This window comes from Equus caballus, chromosome 1, assembly GCF_041296265.1.
Source record: "Equus caballus isolate H_3958 breed thoroughbred chromosome 1, TB-T2T, whole genome shotgun sequence".
Taxonomy (NCBI): Eukaryota; Metazoa; Chordata; class Mammalia; order Perissodactyla; family Equidae; genus Equus; species Equus caballus.
The window spans coordinates 91,201,235-91,218,791 of NC_091684.1; the positions used below are offsets into that span (position 1 = coordinate 91,201,235).

Consider the following 17,557-nt stretch of genomic DNA (forward strand, 5'->3'; position numbering starts at 1 on the left):
GCCCCTCAATAAGGGTTAACGAACTACAGAAAGAAAAGAGCTCAGCCTTGTTCTCTGAGCAGCCCAGTGAGAGGAGATGCTGCATGTGCCCCAGCACAGGCTCCTGGCTGGGCATTAAGTTTGCAGGAGGATACAGCACAGCAGCTGTTTCACTTTGACATTCTAATTTACTCTAAAATCCTATGGGCTTTGAAAAAAATACAATCTTAGCTTTAGGACAATGGGACAGTATGAGAAGGTGTTTATCGAATTGTCCCACCCACCCCAGAATTTTCAGTTGGGATATGCATTTATAGTCTGCAAAAGCCCAAAACAGAACTTTCTAAATTTAGTTTTGTTAGATAGTGTAGAACCTTGACTTTAAAAAGCACCAGGTTTTTATAGAAATAAAGCTCCCTCACCCCAGCTCCCCACAATGAAGGGCAACAGCATTTAGAGGTTGACCAGAATCGCCAGCTCTGTTGTCACGGAAGGAAATTTGGTTTAAAGGGGTAAAACCTAAACCAACAGAAAACTATTTCTTTGGTATAAATGACTCAGATTTGGGAGTAACAGAAATCTTAGGGTGCAAGTTCTCTCAAAAGTCTTTAATACAGATTGAAGTGAAGGCTTATTTAATTCCAAATTTAAAATTAACCTTCATTTTCATGCTAGTTAACATATTAAAACTGACCAACTCTATCTTACCACCTAAATATTTCTCAGACCATCCTCTCCATCCCTGCCACTGCCCTTCTTCCTCCCACCTGTCACCCACAGGGAATCCATCAAAACACTTCTCAGAGGTTCCTGACTAGCTTACACCTTCCAATCCCCATTGCACCACCCTCACCTGAATCAAGAGATGGGTATGATCAGGGACCAGACACACTAGATATGAAGTAGAGAACTGGATCCATGGGGTCTCTGCCCTCCGAATTCGATTTAGACAGATCTGTCCTGTCTGCAGTCTCTCCTGCCATTCTACCCCTCACATTTTTTTATCCTATTCATTTGGAGCAGGTTAGTTCTCCCAGTAGAACGCACAAAGTCTATTCCCATGCCTTTTCTGGTGTTCCTCTTGCCTTTTCCTGTGACCTTTGCGAGGTCCTTTCCATCCTTCTTTACCAGGCTAACGTGACTCAGCTTGGATGTTGCCTCCTCCAGGGCACGTCCCCTGAAGCCCTGGGCTGTGCTGATGGCCTTAGGTTCCCACAGCACCTAGCCGACACCCATCACCGCACTTACTCTACCGAAATTACTCCGCTTTTGTCCCACTCTCCAACTCGGCCGAAAAGCTCCCCAAGGACAGGTACTGTCTGATTGACTGCATTCCCCCAGAACCTTGTACAGTTTGGGCTCCAAGAATGTTTAACTGCTCATAGTTTGTTAAATCAAATTAGAGAAATGATCCTCTATGCAAGTATAATGGCATATATTCAACATCATACACATATTTTAGTTGTTTATAAATAAATATTTATTAAATACCATCTTTCAACTTCATGCTTAAGAAATATCAAAACTTGTGAACACTCAACCAGACAGGCTAACATGAGAAAGGCTGATAATAGTGTTAAGACGCTGAACAACTGAAATCTCACAGTGCTGGTAGAAGTGTAAACTGGCAGTATTTACTAAAGCTAAACATAAACATACCCTGTGACCCAGCAATTCCACTCCCGGGCATATGCCCAACAGAAATGAGGAAGCATGTTCTAGCATAATGGCCAGCCCCAAATTGGAAATAATTCAAATGTCTGTTAATATGAGAACGGATGAATACACTCTGACATATTCACACTACACAGCAGTGAAAAAGAATGAACCTGTGTTACACATGGCAACAAAGATACTACTTTATGAAGTTCAAAAACAAGCTAAACCAAGCTGTGGTGACAGACGCAAACAGCGGTTACCTTTGGGGGTTGTAGGTACTGACTGGGAAGAGGCGCCCATGAGGAGGCCTTTTGTGGTAGCTGCAATGTTCTCCAACTTGATCTGGGTAGTAGTCACACAAGAGAACACTGCAACATTTCACCCAGCTGCACACTTAAGATCTCTGCCCCTTACGTATGTACAAGTCATGTTGCAACAAAGTTAAGAAAAAAACTTGTGAACTAAGGTTTTGGGGATATGCCAACATGCTGGAGGTATAGCCATGAGACAAAAAGTAAACTGATAAAAGTATCTTTGTCCCTTTGCTATAACAGGGAAAAGAATGTTTTTACAACAAAATATAGTTTTTTAAATGCACAAACGGTATTCCTTTTATTCTAATGGTTTCAACTTTGGCTTAAGGTTCCTAATACTGTTTCCAGATAATGTTCCGCTGTTACCTAAGTTAGGCAACTTTGTTATGTTATATATACCAGTTATGTAGCACTGAGTTTTAACCACTCCTTTTGCTACAGTTTGACAAAGTTAATCTTTGGCCTGCAGAATTACAGTGGCTATTTGTTACTAGTAATATTCCAAAAGAAATTTACTTTATCTACTTTAACCTAAACCCTGCCGCAACCTTTTAGTGAAACGGAGAAGTAAAATTCTTTAAAATATAGAAAATGTACTTTCTGTTAAGATTTTGGGGGAAAAAAAACCAAAAATCAAAAACCTTGAGTACCCTAAAAGAACGGATATACTTTGTACTCTAGATTGTGTTTTTGGTCAATATGTCTGACACTATGAATATTAACATCAATTCTGGAAATGAGTTTTAATATTAATAAATATTCAATTTAACCAAATACCTGACAGGATTCCTCACTGAATATTCTGAAGAAAGTATACAAATAAGAAGAGTAACAGATTTAAATACCTTTAAGAGCAAGAAAGAACAAAATAATCTAAAAATTATACATGCAGAGCAAACTGGACTACAGCATATATGCAAGGCAAGAGTGAATAGAGCACCTTTAGAGAGGAAATATTTTTAATGACAACTTCATATAAATGTTTATAAAATAGAACATTTTGTATTAGCTGTATGAACTATCATATAAATGTTTATAAAATAGAACATTTTGTATTAGCTGTATGAACTAGATTATAAGCTACAAATCTCAGTATTAACCAGAACTTCCTGAGTGGCTGACACTATGTTGGTGAGGTAATACAGTGGTATGGGAAACTCATTCATTTTTCACAGATTTTTTTCAGCTTTTGACTTTGATGCTATCACATTCAAGGCACCAGTCCAAGTGTTCATTAATTTGAGACTCCAAAACTTCATGCTGACAAACAGGACAATTAACGGTTTTGCTGTGGCTAGCTGACCTGCTGGAATTCTGAGCTGCAGCTGTAGGATGTGAACTACACTTTGGCTCATTACCACCACTTCGTATTTGCTCTTTCTTGATTAAAAACTTGTCAAAAACAGTCTTGTCTTCTAGCCTGGGTCGTTTGCTTGGGAATTTATCTTCAGGCCCACTTGCATCCTGGGATGGAGTCACAGATGTTGACTCCATTGCTTTTAAAGAATTTCTTAGGGATATCTTAGAAGATGTAACCATTCTTTGAGAAGTAGAAGAGACTGAATTTTTAGTGATGTCGCCAACTGCGACACTTTCCGTTGGAGATCCATTCCCACTTCTGAAAGCCTTTTGGTTGGCAACTGCTACTCTAGGAAAGTAGTTGCTTAAAACACTTTGGTGACTGGTATTAAGAACAGGGGAGACTAGAGAAGTTTTTTTACTTGAACCATTCTGTTTAAATTTCACCTCAATTTTAGAATTAGGTCTCACAGCATTTGCCGAACGGTCTTGACTTAAAAGATCTTGGGTTTTATTAATAGCATGTGAAGTGATAAATTTCCCAGATGAAAGTGAATTGCTTGTTTCTCCTAGCACATATCCTTTCCCGCTAAAAGGGATTACCAGCTGTGTCTCACCTCTGCTGGGTTTATCTGCAAAAGAAGCAAGTAAGATTTTTCCTTGACTCAAAATTAATACAGTGACAAATATTAAACTGATGGATAGTTTTTTCAAAATGAAGAAATACTATTTTGTTCTAACTTGGGTCCAAGTAATAATTACCTATTAATGGGAGAAGGACAATCTTCAGCAGTCAGAGAACTCTGATATTGGAAGAACATAAAGGACAAAAACATCCTCTCATATTTAGATAAGGAGTTCTGTCATGCAAAGGCCAATAGCAAAGTAACTTTTACCTTGAAAATTGCTTAGTATGCTTTAACTTTAGTCCCAAAAGTGAAAATTCTGCTACGGCATTTTCTTTCCTTCTACTCACAAAAATGAGGACACCATCTCTCCACATAAATTCTTCGTAGCTCCTCATCTTACTTACATTTCACATTTGGGCAATGGAGCTTATGTTCCTGGTCCTAGCACATCAAATCAATAATTTCCCAAGGGAAGAAGCATTCGCTTCAGTAACCCTGTTACTCTTCCAAAGGCAGTGACTGAGTTTCAGAGGAAAGGACTAAATCTAGAAGATGAAGCACCAGCACAGACGAGCCGGATCCGTTCCCATCCTTCTCCCAATGAAACGCACACAGCAATGGGAGATGGCACTTGGGTAGACTCCAACTGATGGGAAGGGGTGTAGCTAGGGCTTACATTCCGGGCATCGTTATTTGAATTATTGTTTTTATTTTGACAATCTTTTTGCCTTCTGTTTCCTAGTGGCTGAGTGAGTCAAGACAGGGAAAGGGACGTTATCCTCAAATATTATCAGTGGAAACTATTTCTATTTTTACTCACATCTATATGCAGCAAAGTACATTTTTCTACCATCATTTCGTAGACAATGGGATTTTTCTGAAGTCTACATTTGAAAACTTAGTCCACATTTGAAGACCTTCTACACTAGAAACCATCCTTAAGCTTATCTTAATAATAATAATATTGATAATAATAATATTCTCTGAAGGACAGTGCTGTCTTTACATTGTAGCTGTAGGCATGGAAAAGCTGGAAGAATGTACATAAAGTTACCTCTATTCTCTGCTGCTGACACTGGCTGCTTTCCTTGTGTTGTCTTTCCTTTGCCTTTTTTTGAGTAGTTCTCTGGTTCCTTGATCTTTATGTAAGTGCCTCCGCAGGTTTTCTGGTGCTCGGCCCACCAATAGTCATGAGCAGAGGGCGCCCTGTTGGTCGCACGTTTGACATAGCCATAGTAGGGCTGTTTGTACTGACACGGCCCATTGCAGCGCCACCAGTGTCGCCGGTATTCATCCACCTCATCGTGGAAAGTATGGTATACCTTGGGGGAGAGGCAGCTTTTGGCATTAAATGGGCAAGTTAACAATTCTAAGAAAATATCTAAGTAGCTTTTTTTTTTAACTTTCCAGTTTTCTAGAGTTATATTTTGGGAAAGACAGAAACTACATTTAGTTTCTGTTCAGAAGTTCATTTTAATGGGAAACATCAGCAGTTCATTTAATACTTGATAAACTATGTAAAGATAGAAAAATATGAGATCAGAAGACCAAAAAAACCCACAAAAGCCTCTATAAATGCTAAAAGTTTTAGAAACCAAATTTTAAAAAATCAAAAATTAAGATAAAGACAGGATTTGAGATAATGTCATAATAAATAAGAATTGTTCCCACTGCTAATTTGAAAATTTTCCCTCTCAGTAACAACACCAAAGCGTTCTGAAGGACAATGTCCTATGACTGCCAGATCCTAACAACACAGCATCTTGCCTGACGCAGCCTCTGCTAAACCCACTCTCCGCACTCTCACGGCTCTTTCTGCTCGTGTCTTTGTGATAATCCTTATGGGGGTCTCGTTCTGTCTGCTTATGGGTGAAATGCTCTCCAGGATTCGAATCTTTTCATCTTTGTCTCCCTAGTGGCTGATAGAGGCTTGGTACAGTGAAGGTGCTCAGTATTTGCTAACCGAGGAAATAAAAAGCTTCATTCTCTGAGTCAAATAAAATTCTCTGCAAAGTGCTTTTCAATCCTTAAACAGGATCCTCTTTTTTCATCCTCTAGATGAAATCTTACTTAGAAACTGAGCAGAAGACAGATGAAGAAGAGTTCTGAGTGGAAAGAAGATTAGCCCTCCCACCGTGATGGCACTGAGGACAGCAGGGCACCATTTAAAGACTGATACTCCTAAATGACCATCACTACCTTTTTCTTCTGTCTTCTCAGTGGAATGTTACTATTTGTATAAGATAAAGAGCATCTTTATATGAGGTTTTTTTTTAACCAAAGACATTTAATTTTCTAATAAATTCCCCTTGTGGGAAAGAATGCTAAACTTTCTGTAACTCTACTGATAAATAGTTTTACACTCACTATCTCTTTATCACAAGGAAAAAAGTTCTATTACTTGGGAAGCATGCAAACAATGCACATCATTATTAGGTGCAGAAGAGACTGGAGGACAAAGGTTAGGGGCAAAGCAATATGTATGATATGTATGACCCCGCCTTCACTCTCATGTTAAGAACTCCTTGCTTAATACTTAAGTTGCAAAAAAGATAGGGGATTGGAGCTGTGTTGCTTCCAACACTTACAACTCCTACAGCCTGGGGAGGCGACTTTTTAACAATGTAGTCACTAAAAGAAAATTGTTCTGCAATGTGAAACTGGGTGCCCTGTGGAGTTCATTATAACAGGATGTAACGTAAAAGCACGGGGCGTCCACTCCGTAAAACTTGTCCTAAATAAAAACACATTGACAGCCAAGATAAAAGAATATATCCTCTTCCAACTGAACAACAGGAAGTAAACCAGGACTCTGCTTAAAGTGTAAATTCTAATGAAGAAACTAAAAGCCTTTTATACTAGTAACTCTATAATACTTTTGCTAATTCGGACTTTATGTGATTGTTTTTGATGCAAGCCACTTTCCTGATGTTGAAGTAACTCTAAGTTTTAACTGAGCTCTCTAGAAAATTAAAACTGATACCTGGAAGCTAACACAGAGGGTAAGCATTTTCATTTTCCATCACACTGGCCTTTACTGCTTTTTAAAGAAGGAAACACCCAAGCATACCAAACAATTTAATCTCTGGAGGAATTAACATTCTATTTGGTTCAATTCAATTCAATATTTGTCAAGCCCTTGCAGGGGCAACTCCATTATACATCTTATACAGACGTATATAAAGATAACTAAAGAGCCACCCTGTGTTCAGAGGTAGGGAAGTCAAGTAAAATATCGTAAAAGGTTAAATATCTGCTAAGGAGATTCCAAGGAGGGGCAAATTATATTCCACCGGAAAGATGGGTATTTTGACAGAAAGCAGAGGAAGTGCTACATTTTAGGGCCAGAATATATGAGGAAAGGCAGAGGTGAAAGTTCAGTTAGAAACACAGGACACAAGCAGGGGGGTTGTGGGAGGTAAGAAAAAAGGAATAATACGGTTATTTGGTAAAAGGAATCAATAATAAAAACAACGACTATGTAATGACTGCTCAAACTGTGCTACAACGTTTTGCATGTTTTTTCCCCTTTAACCCTCACAGGGAATCAACAGACAGGTATTGCTATTATCCTCATTTTGCATGTGAGTAAACTGAGGCATAGAAGAGTTACGTAGGTCCCACAGGTGTAATCAGTGGAGCTGGCATCTGAACCCAAGCAGTCTGCCTCCTCATGCCCTTTGACCCCAGGCTCTGCCACCTCCTACAATATTAGGCAGAAATATGAATCAAGGAAGACCTCCGGTGAAGGGAACGACATACAACACGGTAGCAGGACACAGGATGGACTGAAGGAGGCGACTGGAACAAGGAAACACCGTCAAGAGATGACTGCAATAGTCCAGGAATTGCAGGCCTGAAGTGACTATGCATAAAACGTTGCCCTAGATATGGTCAGAGGCCTCAGGGATGTCGCTGGCTCAGCTGCCATTCCACTATGTGGTCCGACACAAGCCAGTCAGCTTCTCCAGGCCTCTCGCTTGCTGTGGAAAATCCTCAAAGGTGGTATTTATTTCTACCCAGTTTTCTATTTTTAATTAAATCCCAGGAAATACTGAATAATTAACTAGTAAATATTATAAATGTGTGTGGCTTTACATACCGTTATATTGGCTCCCGTCAGGCGATTGATTCGATGCATATGTTTACAAAACTCTGGGCCATGCCCTTCCCTGTCTTTATCATTATTAGTGACAAATAAATAGGCATGTATCATTTCATGTAAGAGGGTCTGAAACAGAAAACAGTCAAATTAATTTGTATGACACTTTTGAAAAATACAAATGCATTTTCTTACTCTACACTGAGGGTCTTAACCTTCTTTGGATCACAGGCTCCTTTCAGAAACTGATAAAAGTCATGAAGCATCTTTATAGAAAATTTATAAAGCGCACATTCAGAAAACTTTGCATATAGTATCGGAAGCTCTGCAGGTCCGAGGTTAAGAACTCCCTGTTCCAGGAAAGCCTTTTTAACTATTAATCAAAATCCAGAAGAAAAGATCAATGAATTCAACTACATAAACACTTCAAAATTCTGTATGGGTAAAAAACACCATGAGTATGGTGAAAAGTCAAACTGAGAAAAATACATGGGGCCGACCCCGTGTCCAAGTGGTTAAGTTCGTTCACTCCACTTCAGCGGCCCGGGGTTTCAGCGGTTCGGATCCTGGGCGCAGACATGGCACCGCTCATCAAGGCCATATTGAGGTGGCATCCCACATGCCACAACTAGAAGGACCCACAACTAAAATACACAACTATGTACTGGGGGGATTTGGGGAGAAAAAAGAAAAATATATGTGCAACTCATCTCACAGGCTATTAACTCCTAAAACATAAAATATAAACTCCTAAAATATAAATATAAAATCAACGGGAAAATGACCAACAACCCAATTTTAAAATGCAAATTAATACTACACTAGTATATAACTTCTTGGTTATCAAGATCGGTAAAACTTCTCAAGTTTGACACCATTAGCAAAGCTAAGGGAAAACAAACATTCCCATATATGACTGGTAGGAGTGCAAAATGGTACCACCCCTAGGGAGGAGAATTTGGTAACATCTAACAACATTACAAACGCATTTATCCTTCGACCCAGCAATCCCTAGACTAACACGAAAGGTCAAATGTGCAAGGCATTTTCATTGTGGCATTGTTTACAATGGCAAAAGACTGGAAATCAGTGTTTAGCAATAGGGGCCTGGCTGAAGGCACTAAAGAATGAAAAAGATCTCTATGAAATGATTTGGAGAAAGCTACAGAGTGTATTGTTTTAATGAGAAAGGCAAAGGACAGAAGAGTGCACACAGTTATTTGCATAAGAAGTGTTATGTGGGGGGGAAGGGGAGTAAGAGTGGACATAAACATTTGCGAAACAGAACAATGAAAGAAAAAAGAAACTAGCAGCAACAGTATCCTATAGTGGGTACGGAGTTCAGGATAGAGACGAATGGGGTAGAACAAGAATTCTGTGTACAGTTTTCTATAGTTTTGGGATTTTTAATTATGTAAAGTTTTAAAACAAATAAACAATAAAATCTACTGCTCATTCCACACCAAGGATGCAGAAGTTTACGCACAAAATTAACAAAAGCATTTAACGCTGCTGTTTCATAATGTGTTCTAAAGAATACATTTTTTTAAAAAAAAGTGAAAATCATAAAGGTCTTCAAAAGCATACCTTTTTCATAATCCTCCATATTTTTTTAAAAAAATTTCCATTAGGAGAACTAGATTGGCATTAATGAATTTTGGTCTTATAAAATTATGCTATACAGAAAAATGGGATAATCAGAGAATTTAACTTGGTCATTATGAAAACATCCCTTTTAAAATCATGAACTGTATCTCTGAAAATGAACTTTATCTTTTCAAGTAAATGTCACTCTACTGTGACTCCAAAGACCATTCTACATTTCAAACATTTCTCAACATTCTAAAATAATGATAAATAACTCTTCTTCTAAAAGAGCAACACATTTGGGTTTCTGATTTTTGGTTCAATTTAAACACATCTTGAAAATGGTACATGGCGCCATACTAACCATTTCTATTTTTACATACCATTTTCCACATTTAGGCCTGATTCAAGGCTCTAGACAATGTGGCCCCAAAACACCTTTCTGTCCTACCACTGTTCTCTTTCCGACCAAAAGCAACTATTTCTGATTCTAAATATGCTGTCAGTTTAATGGGCTTACTTTTGTTCACAGCATTCCCATTCCTTCTGCCAAGAATAGTCTCCTCCAGTAACTCTACCCATCAGAATCCAGCCTGTCCTCTAAGGCTCACCTCCACGTTTTAATTAGCGGCAGGAATAGTCACAAGGCAGTTGTGACGGGCCAAGTGGCATAGGGGACAAGACAAGAGCTTTAGAGCCAGAGAAACTCGACTCGAAACCAAGGATCTGCTATTTATTATTGATTGTGCCTGAGACCTTGGACAAGTGACAACTTGTTCCTCATCCCTAAAATGGGGATAGCCTAATCTTGCAGGGCCGTGGTAAAGGCACACACTAGATTAACTACATTAACACTAGTTAACAGTAGTTAAAAACAGTTAACATAGTCCAAAGTCTGGCACACAATAGGTGCTTAATAAAGAGTGAGTGGTAGGAGTGGCGATATCAGTAGAAGTAAAACCTGTATGCGGGAAGCTCTTCTTGACCTCCTCAACCAGCTGGAGTTCTTTCCTTTTCTGAGCCCCATTCATTGTAACTCAGGTGGCTGCTTTAGATACAGACCAGCACTCCACTGCTCCTCCCGTGCCCTTCTCACCCCTGATCTGATACTGTAACTTTCCACCAACAGCAAACGCTTACTTGATACCATTACCACACACTTCCCATTCTCTTCTTACCCATTACCTTTTAAAACAAAATTTGTTCATGTTTATTTAATCATTTATGCAATAAATATTCATTAAGCAACTATTATTCCAATTAGGGCTCCTAGTATAGTTATTTGGTTGATCATGTTGTTCAACATTTTTATGTCTATTTTTTCCTGCTTATTCATTGAGTTACTAAGACTTGTAACATCTGCAACTATGACTGTAGATTATTTCTCTTTTTGCTTCTGCTAATTTATGCTTCCTCTGTTTAAAGCTATGTAATTATTTTTAGGATTGTTATGTTTTTTTACTTAATAGATTATTTTATCACTATAAAATGTCCCCCTTTTTTCCAAGTAAAACTTCTTCCTTTAAAATCTTTAGTTTGATACTAACACAGCCACAACACTTTCTATTGTTAAGTGTTCAGACGATATTCTTTTTTCTATCCTTTTACATTTAACACGTGTTTGTCTACTTTAGGTATGTCTCTTTTCATTTAGATGCCATTCCATGTCTTTAACTGGACTGTGTAGTCCATTTACATTTAATATAATTACTGATTTTGTGTGTATGCCTACCTTCCTCTTTATCCAGGCTTTGTTCTTTTATTCCTCCTTTCTTTTTTATTAATCAAGTATTTCTGTTGTACTACTTTACATTTAGTAGCTGTTTACTTTTTTAAAAATTGTGGTAAAAAACACATAACATAGAATTTACATCTTAACCATTTTGAAGTGTATAGTTCAGCAGTGCTAAGTATATTCACACTGTTGTGAAACTCATTACCTTTTATTATCCTTAAAAACAGCATCCCTCATATTTCCAAGCATGTTTTAACATATTTCCCATCCAGCCTCTACCACCCTAGCCTCTTTTGTGCATACATTTCAAGTGATATAATCGGGACAAGACAAGTCACACTGGGTGCATCTTGGGGGAACTTCAGGCATCTATTAGATTCAGCTAAACATAATCTGGGAGTTCCCAGATTATGCTCCATTTTGCTAGCAGGAGTGACGACCAGCTCTAGATAGGAAGTGTGCCCTCATGCTGGATTCTTCTGCCAACTCAGCTAGGTGTCCTGAGAGGGCAGCACCACGGTGGCTGAATAGAGGAGAATCAAAATTCAGGTGTCTTAATAGGAAGATATGAATCCTAAATTTTTCTCTGCTTCTAAATATATAACTTAAACCAGTTACTTAACCTCTCTGAATCTTCATGTCCTTTTATAAAGATGAGGATAACACATTGAACATAAACAGGGTTGCTGTAAAAACCAAATCAGATGATATACCTGAAAGCCTTTAACTTTGAAGCACCATAAAAATATAAGGTAATCATTATTATTTGCCCCACAGAGTTTGCAAGGAGGGAAAACAGATTTCTTTTTTTTTTTTTTTTTTTACAAGTACAGCTCAATTCACAGGAGTCTAAATCAATAATAAGCATTTCTAAATGACTGAATTAAGAATCAAGTTTATGCAAAGAATACCTCTACAAGATCCTTCCTTGGTCTCAACTTTAACAGGGGCTCACTGAGACGGATGGAACACATTCCACCCCTCCCTTCATAGCTGCATATCCCAGCACACCTGGAAAACAACCACCACAAGCGCGTTATTTACCAAATATACACAAAAGGGAAGCAGAGAGGAAAGAGCAAACCCAGATATCTTCTCGGGCAGTTGGCACTAAGAGATCTCCATGGCAGATGGCTTTCTTAAAAGTATACCCCCTTTGCTAGGAGATATTTGCATTTGACCCCAGTTAGGGAGATATGGGAACAGTAGTGGCTTCCCTTACCCTAACCAGGCTGCGACAGCTCAAAGATAGTCCTATTCTGCTGCCCCCAATCTCCTCCCTACAAACTATAATCAGTTTGTGGTGGTAACAGCCATTAGCACATCTACAAAATTACTAGAAGCCCATCTGAAGGAGATGCGCACTTTATAACCTTTCTTAATCTGTCTTATTTTAGGTTGTCTTGTATCAATTCAAAAAACAAGCACCGTAGCATACAACCGCATCTGCAACTTGCTAGCTCCGTTCAGATACAGGAACGGATTATTTCAAATCGAGATTTCTCCAATTTAGCGTGTAGGCAAGGAATGCTTTTAGAGGCATCCCTGAAGATCCCACGGGTCCAGAAATATGGAAACTTTAACCCCTGGCCCCTTCTAACACACGAGCTCACTCCTAAGCGGTGCTATCCTATGGGACACAGAAGAGGACGGCACACATCCAGTGGAGGTTTCACTGCGTCCTCACCATTCTTTCTTAGGGGCAGCCTCTGGCCGTTTCCCCCTGCTGGGTCCTTGATTTACTACGCAAATCAAGTCCTAACTGTGCTCATTTGTTTTCAAGGGAGGTGAGATTCAAGAAAACATCCTCTTCCCTCTCTGTGTCCCTTCTAAGCCAAACCGTAGAGAGGTGGGCCACACGGCTTTCTTAAAGTCGTCTGGGCTGGAGAGGAGCAGGGCAGGGAGCAATACAGCGAGCGGAGCCGCCTGGTTCAGAACCAGACGCCCTCGTTTAACGCTCCCTGGGCCGTCGGGGCGGAGAAAGAAGAGAAGCCCAGGGCCGGGGGCTGCGGAAGAGCTGCCCGCCGCCTCTTTTCCCAGGGGGCTCGGGACTCACATGGTCATTCGCATGCTCCACTTCACCTCGACGGCCTCCAGCTGGCCCCAGAAGAACCGGTCGTTGAACTGCACAAACAGGGCCTGCAAATCCGGGGTGGGGTCCACCAACTCCCAGGACGCGTCCACCAGCGACAGGGGCTCCTGGGCCTGATCGCGCCCCGAGACCTGCAAGTTCCACTCCTCGTGAAGCCGTAGCGCCAAAACCAGGTCCTCATCCATCGCTGCCACGATCCCGGCGACGTCCGCCGGCGTTGGGGTCGCTGTCGGGGGAGGCCGCAACTCCAGGCCCAGAGGTCCGAGCGCCGGGCGGGGCTCCCAGGAGATACCGGCTCTCGAGTCAGCAGGCCGATGTCGCGAGAACTCAGGGAAAACTGGCGCGAGAACGAGAACTGAGCTTGCCCCAAAGGCCGAAGCCGAGATTCTGGGACTTAAAAAAAAGTCATCAGCATGACACCCCCTAGGGGACTCAAAACTTGGATTCCCATGGCTTGGGCGGGAGGAAGGCTTCAGAAAGCCGGTTATCGGCTTTACTTTGAAACACCAACGCTACGCTCGGCCCATGCGCAGTACCTACGCCTCTCTGCGTCGCCCTCCACTCGCTTCCGCAATAGCTCCTCCGACGCACGCGCTCTAGGCCGCTGGCGTTCCTACGCAGGCGTATTATCTGCGCTCGGCCCCTCGCGCAGGCGCAGTGTCTAAAGCTCAGACTTGGACCCAGGCGTACTCGTCTCTCTCCCAGCCAGTTCCTCAGCCGTGGAGCTCGGTCGGGTTTGGGTGGGTCTGGACAGCGGCGGCACCGGTAGCAGCGATAGTGACAGTGACCGCGTGAGGCCCGGACGGAAATGGTGATGGCGATGTCGGACAGTGGGGCGAGCCGCCTGCGGCGACAGCTGGAGTCGGGGGGCTTCGAGGCGCGGCTGTACGTGAAGCAGCTCTCGCAGCAGTCGGACGGGGACCGAGACCTGCAGGAGCACCGGCAGCGCATCCAGGCGCTGGCGGAGGAGACGGCGCAGAACCTGAAGCGCAACGTCTACCAGAACTACCGGCAGTTCATCGAGACGGCCCGCGAGATCTCCTACCTGGAGAGCGAGATGTATCAGCTCAGCCACCTGCTGACCGAGCAGAAGAGCAGCCTGGAGAGCATCCCGCTCACCCTGCTGCCGGCTGCTGCCGCCGCTGGCGCCGCCGCGGCCTCCGGAGGGGAGGAGGGAGGAGGCGGCGCGGGCGGCCGAGACCCCCTCCGCGGCCAGGCTGGCTTCTTTCCCGCTCCCGGGGGCGCCTCCCGCGACAGTTCCGGTCCGGGCGAGGAAGGAAAGCAGCGCACTCTCACCACTCTGCTTGAGAAGGTGGAAGGCTGCAGGCACCTGCTGGAAACGCCGGGACAGTACCTGGTGTACAACGGGGACCTGGTGGAATACGATGCGGACCACATGGCCCAGCTGCAGCGGGTACACGGCTTTCTCATGAACGACTGTCTGCTGGTGGCCACCTGGCTGCCACAGCGGCGGGGGATGTACCGCTACGACGCCCTCTATGCCCTAGATGGTTTGGCTGTGGTCAACGTCAAGGACAACCCGCCCATGAAGGACATGTTCAAGCTGCTAATGTTTCCCGAGAGCCGTATTTTTCAGGCAGAAAATGCTAAAATCAAACGAGAGTGGCTGGAAGTGCTGGAGGAAACCAAGAGGGCCCTCAGTGAAAAAAGACGAAGGGAGCAGGAGGAGGCAGCGGCCCCTCGAGGGCCACCCCAGGTGGCTTCCAAGGCCAGTAACCCATTCGAGGATGAAGACGACGACGAGCCAGCTGCTCCTGAGGTAGAGGAAGAGAAGGTGGACCTGTCAATGGAATGGATCCAGGAGCTGCCTGAAGACCTGGATGTCTCTATTGCCCAGAGGGACTTTGAAGGGGCCGTCGACCTGCTGGATAAGTTGAACCATTACCTGGAAGATAAGCCCAGCCCCCCTCCTGTAAAAGAACTAAGGGCCAAAGTGGATGAGCGTGTGCGACAGCTCACCGAGGTGCTAGTTTTTGAACTCTCCCCAGATCGTTCCCTGAGGGGTGGTCCCAAGGCCACTCGCAGGGCAGTTTCTCAACTAATCCGGCTTGGCCAGTGCACGAAGGCTTGTGAGCTGTTTTTGAGAAACAGGGCAGCAGCTGTGCATACTGCCATCCGTCAGCTTCGCATCGAAGGTGCCACTTTACTGTACATTCATAAGCTATGCCACGTCTTCTTTACCAGCCTTCTTGAGACTGCGAGGGAATTCGAGACGGATTTTGCAGGCACTGACAGTGGCTGCTACTCCGCCTTTGTGGTCTGGGCGAGATCAGCCATGGGCATGTTTGTGGATGCTTTTAGCAAGCAGGTGTTTGACAGTAAGGAGAGCCTCTCCACAGCAGCTGAGTGTGTAAAAGTGGCGAAGGAGCATTGTCAGCAGCTGGGGGACATCGGACTAGACCTCACCTTCGTCATCCATGCCCTTCTGGTGAAAGACATCCAAGGGGCCTTGCACAGTTACAAAGAGATCATAATCGAAGCCACTAAACATCGCAACTCTGAGGAGATGTGGAGGAGGATGAACTTGATGACCCCAGAGGCCCTGGGTAAGCTCAAAGAGGAGATGAAGAGTTGTGGGGTGAGTAACTTTGAGCAGTACACCGGGGATGACTGCTGGGTGAACCTCAGTTACACAGTGGTGGCCTTTACCAAGCAGACCATGGGCTTCTTGGAAGAGGCATTGAAGCTGTATTTCCCCGAGCTGCACATGGTGCTTTTGGAGAGCCTGGTGGAAATCATTTTGGTTGCTGTTCAGCACGTGGATTACAGTCTTCGGTGTGAGCAGGATCCAGAGAAGAAGGCTTTTATCAGACAAAATGCATCCTTTCTTTATGAAACAGTCCTCCCCGTGGTGGAGAAAAGGTTTGAAGAAGGTGTGGGGAAACCTGCCAAGCAGCTCCAGGACCTGAGGAATGCGTCTAGACTTATTCGTGTGAATCCTGAAAGTACCACGTCAGTGGTCTGATGCTTGGATCTGTTTATATGCATACGTATATATTGCTTATATATTATTTATATTTATATTAAGTTGCATTAGCATATTCTTTATAGTCTCAAACACAGCTTAAAAATAAAAGATGTCCTCTCAGAAAGGCAAAATCAAAAGGAGAAAGAAAAAAATGTTAAATTAAGCCAAAATAACAAAAACATTGGAATTATTAAAATATTTAATATGCTTTCCTTTTAAATTACACCCACTCTCTAATGAATATATTATCACATTATAGCATTTCAGCTTATCCTTTGAGTCAAAATACACCTTCTCACAGTATATATTATGCAGCACAGAGAAATAACATCTATAAATACATAGAGTCTATGTTGTGAAAAGTTTCCCAATTCACTAAAATGTTAGGTTTCTTAAAGGATACAATGCCATATAAAATACCGTTTCATATACTTCCTTAAAATGCTTAATATACTTCACCTTAAAATGTGATTGAACAATTTGGGGAAACGGAAAGAGGAGTTGAAGAATTTGGTTTCAGGGTAAATTTCGGTCAAAAGAATACATTCTTGAGAGTAGCTAGTGTGTGGACTCAAATACTCCTCGATCCTTCTAGAATACAAGAGGAAGCGTGCATGAAAACAGTTCAGATGTTTCCACTGTAATTTGCACAGCTACTGATTTTCAGCTGCTAAGTAGCAGCCTTGTAGTATTTGATGTGGGAGCCTTTACTTGAAAATCTTAAGGAGTGTGATAAATATTTTTTTTCAACATATTCGTGAATTGTGTGAATTTCCAGCTGGAGCTTTGTCTTTTCATATAAAAATAATAAAAAACAGGACGCATTCAGGAACCTGGCGGCAGCAGTGGTTTTTAGCTGCCCTCCCCCACTGTCAGTGTAAGTTACAGAGTGGCTCAGACTCCTGCCAGTGGGGAAAAGTTTTCATTGAAAGATTTATTTCGATTTCAGCGTCTGGGTGGATGGGAAATTAGAAAAAAGCCTGTGCAAACCGCAGTGTTCCCTGTATGACTGCTTTGGGCGGAGGTTTGTGTTTATTTTTTTGTAACAAAGTGGAGATCAGAAAGGTGAGACAATGTTCCCACGCGAAGGATGGGAGGAACCTCCCTGACTCCCGTTGAAATGCTCCAGGCCGCAGTTTTCTTGTTTCAGTTTTTATTTTCCTTGCTCTGTT

The 17,557-nt window shown here is 42.4% G+C and overlaps 2 protein-coding genes across 2 annotated transcripts; one reads left to right on the plus strand and one right to left on the minus strand.

Moving 5' to 3' along the window:
* Nucleotides 1–1,435: 1,435 nt before the first annotated feature.
* Nucleotides 1,436–14,619, minus strand: SPRTN (SprT-like N-terminal domain). The gene is made up of 5 exons (XM_001492833.7): nucleotides 13,361–14,619; nucleotides 12,216–12,315; nucleotides 7,983–8,111; nucleotides 4,935–5,202; nucleotides 1,436–3,883 (listed from the first exon to the last, which is right to left on the minus strand). Exons 1-5 carry the CDS (start codon nucleotides 13,579–13,581, stop codon nucleotides 3,135–3,137), a joined length of 1,467 nt encoding a protein of 488 aa, XP_001492883.3. The 5' UTR covers nucleotides 13,582–14,619; the 3' UTR covers nucleotides 1,436–3,134.
* Nucleotides 14,098–16,509, plus strand: EXOC8 (exocyst complex component 8). Its single transcript, NM_001256924.2, has one exon. It carries the CDS (start codon nucleotides 14,205–14,207, stop codon nucleotides 16,380–16,382), a length of 2,178 nt encoding a protein of 725 aa, NP_001243853.2. The 5' UTR covers nucleotides 14,098–14,204; the 3' UTR covers nucleotides 16,383–16,509.
* Nucleotides 16,510–17,557: the final 1,048 nt, after the last annotated feature.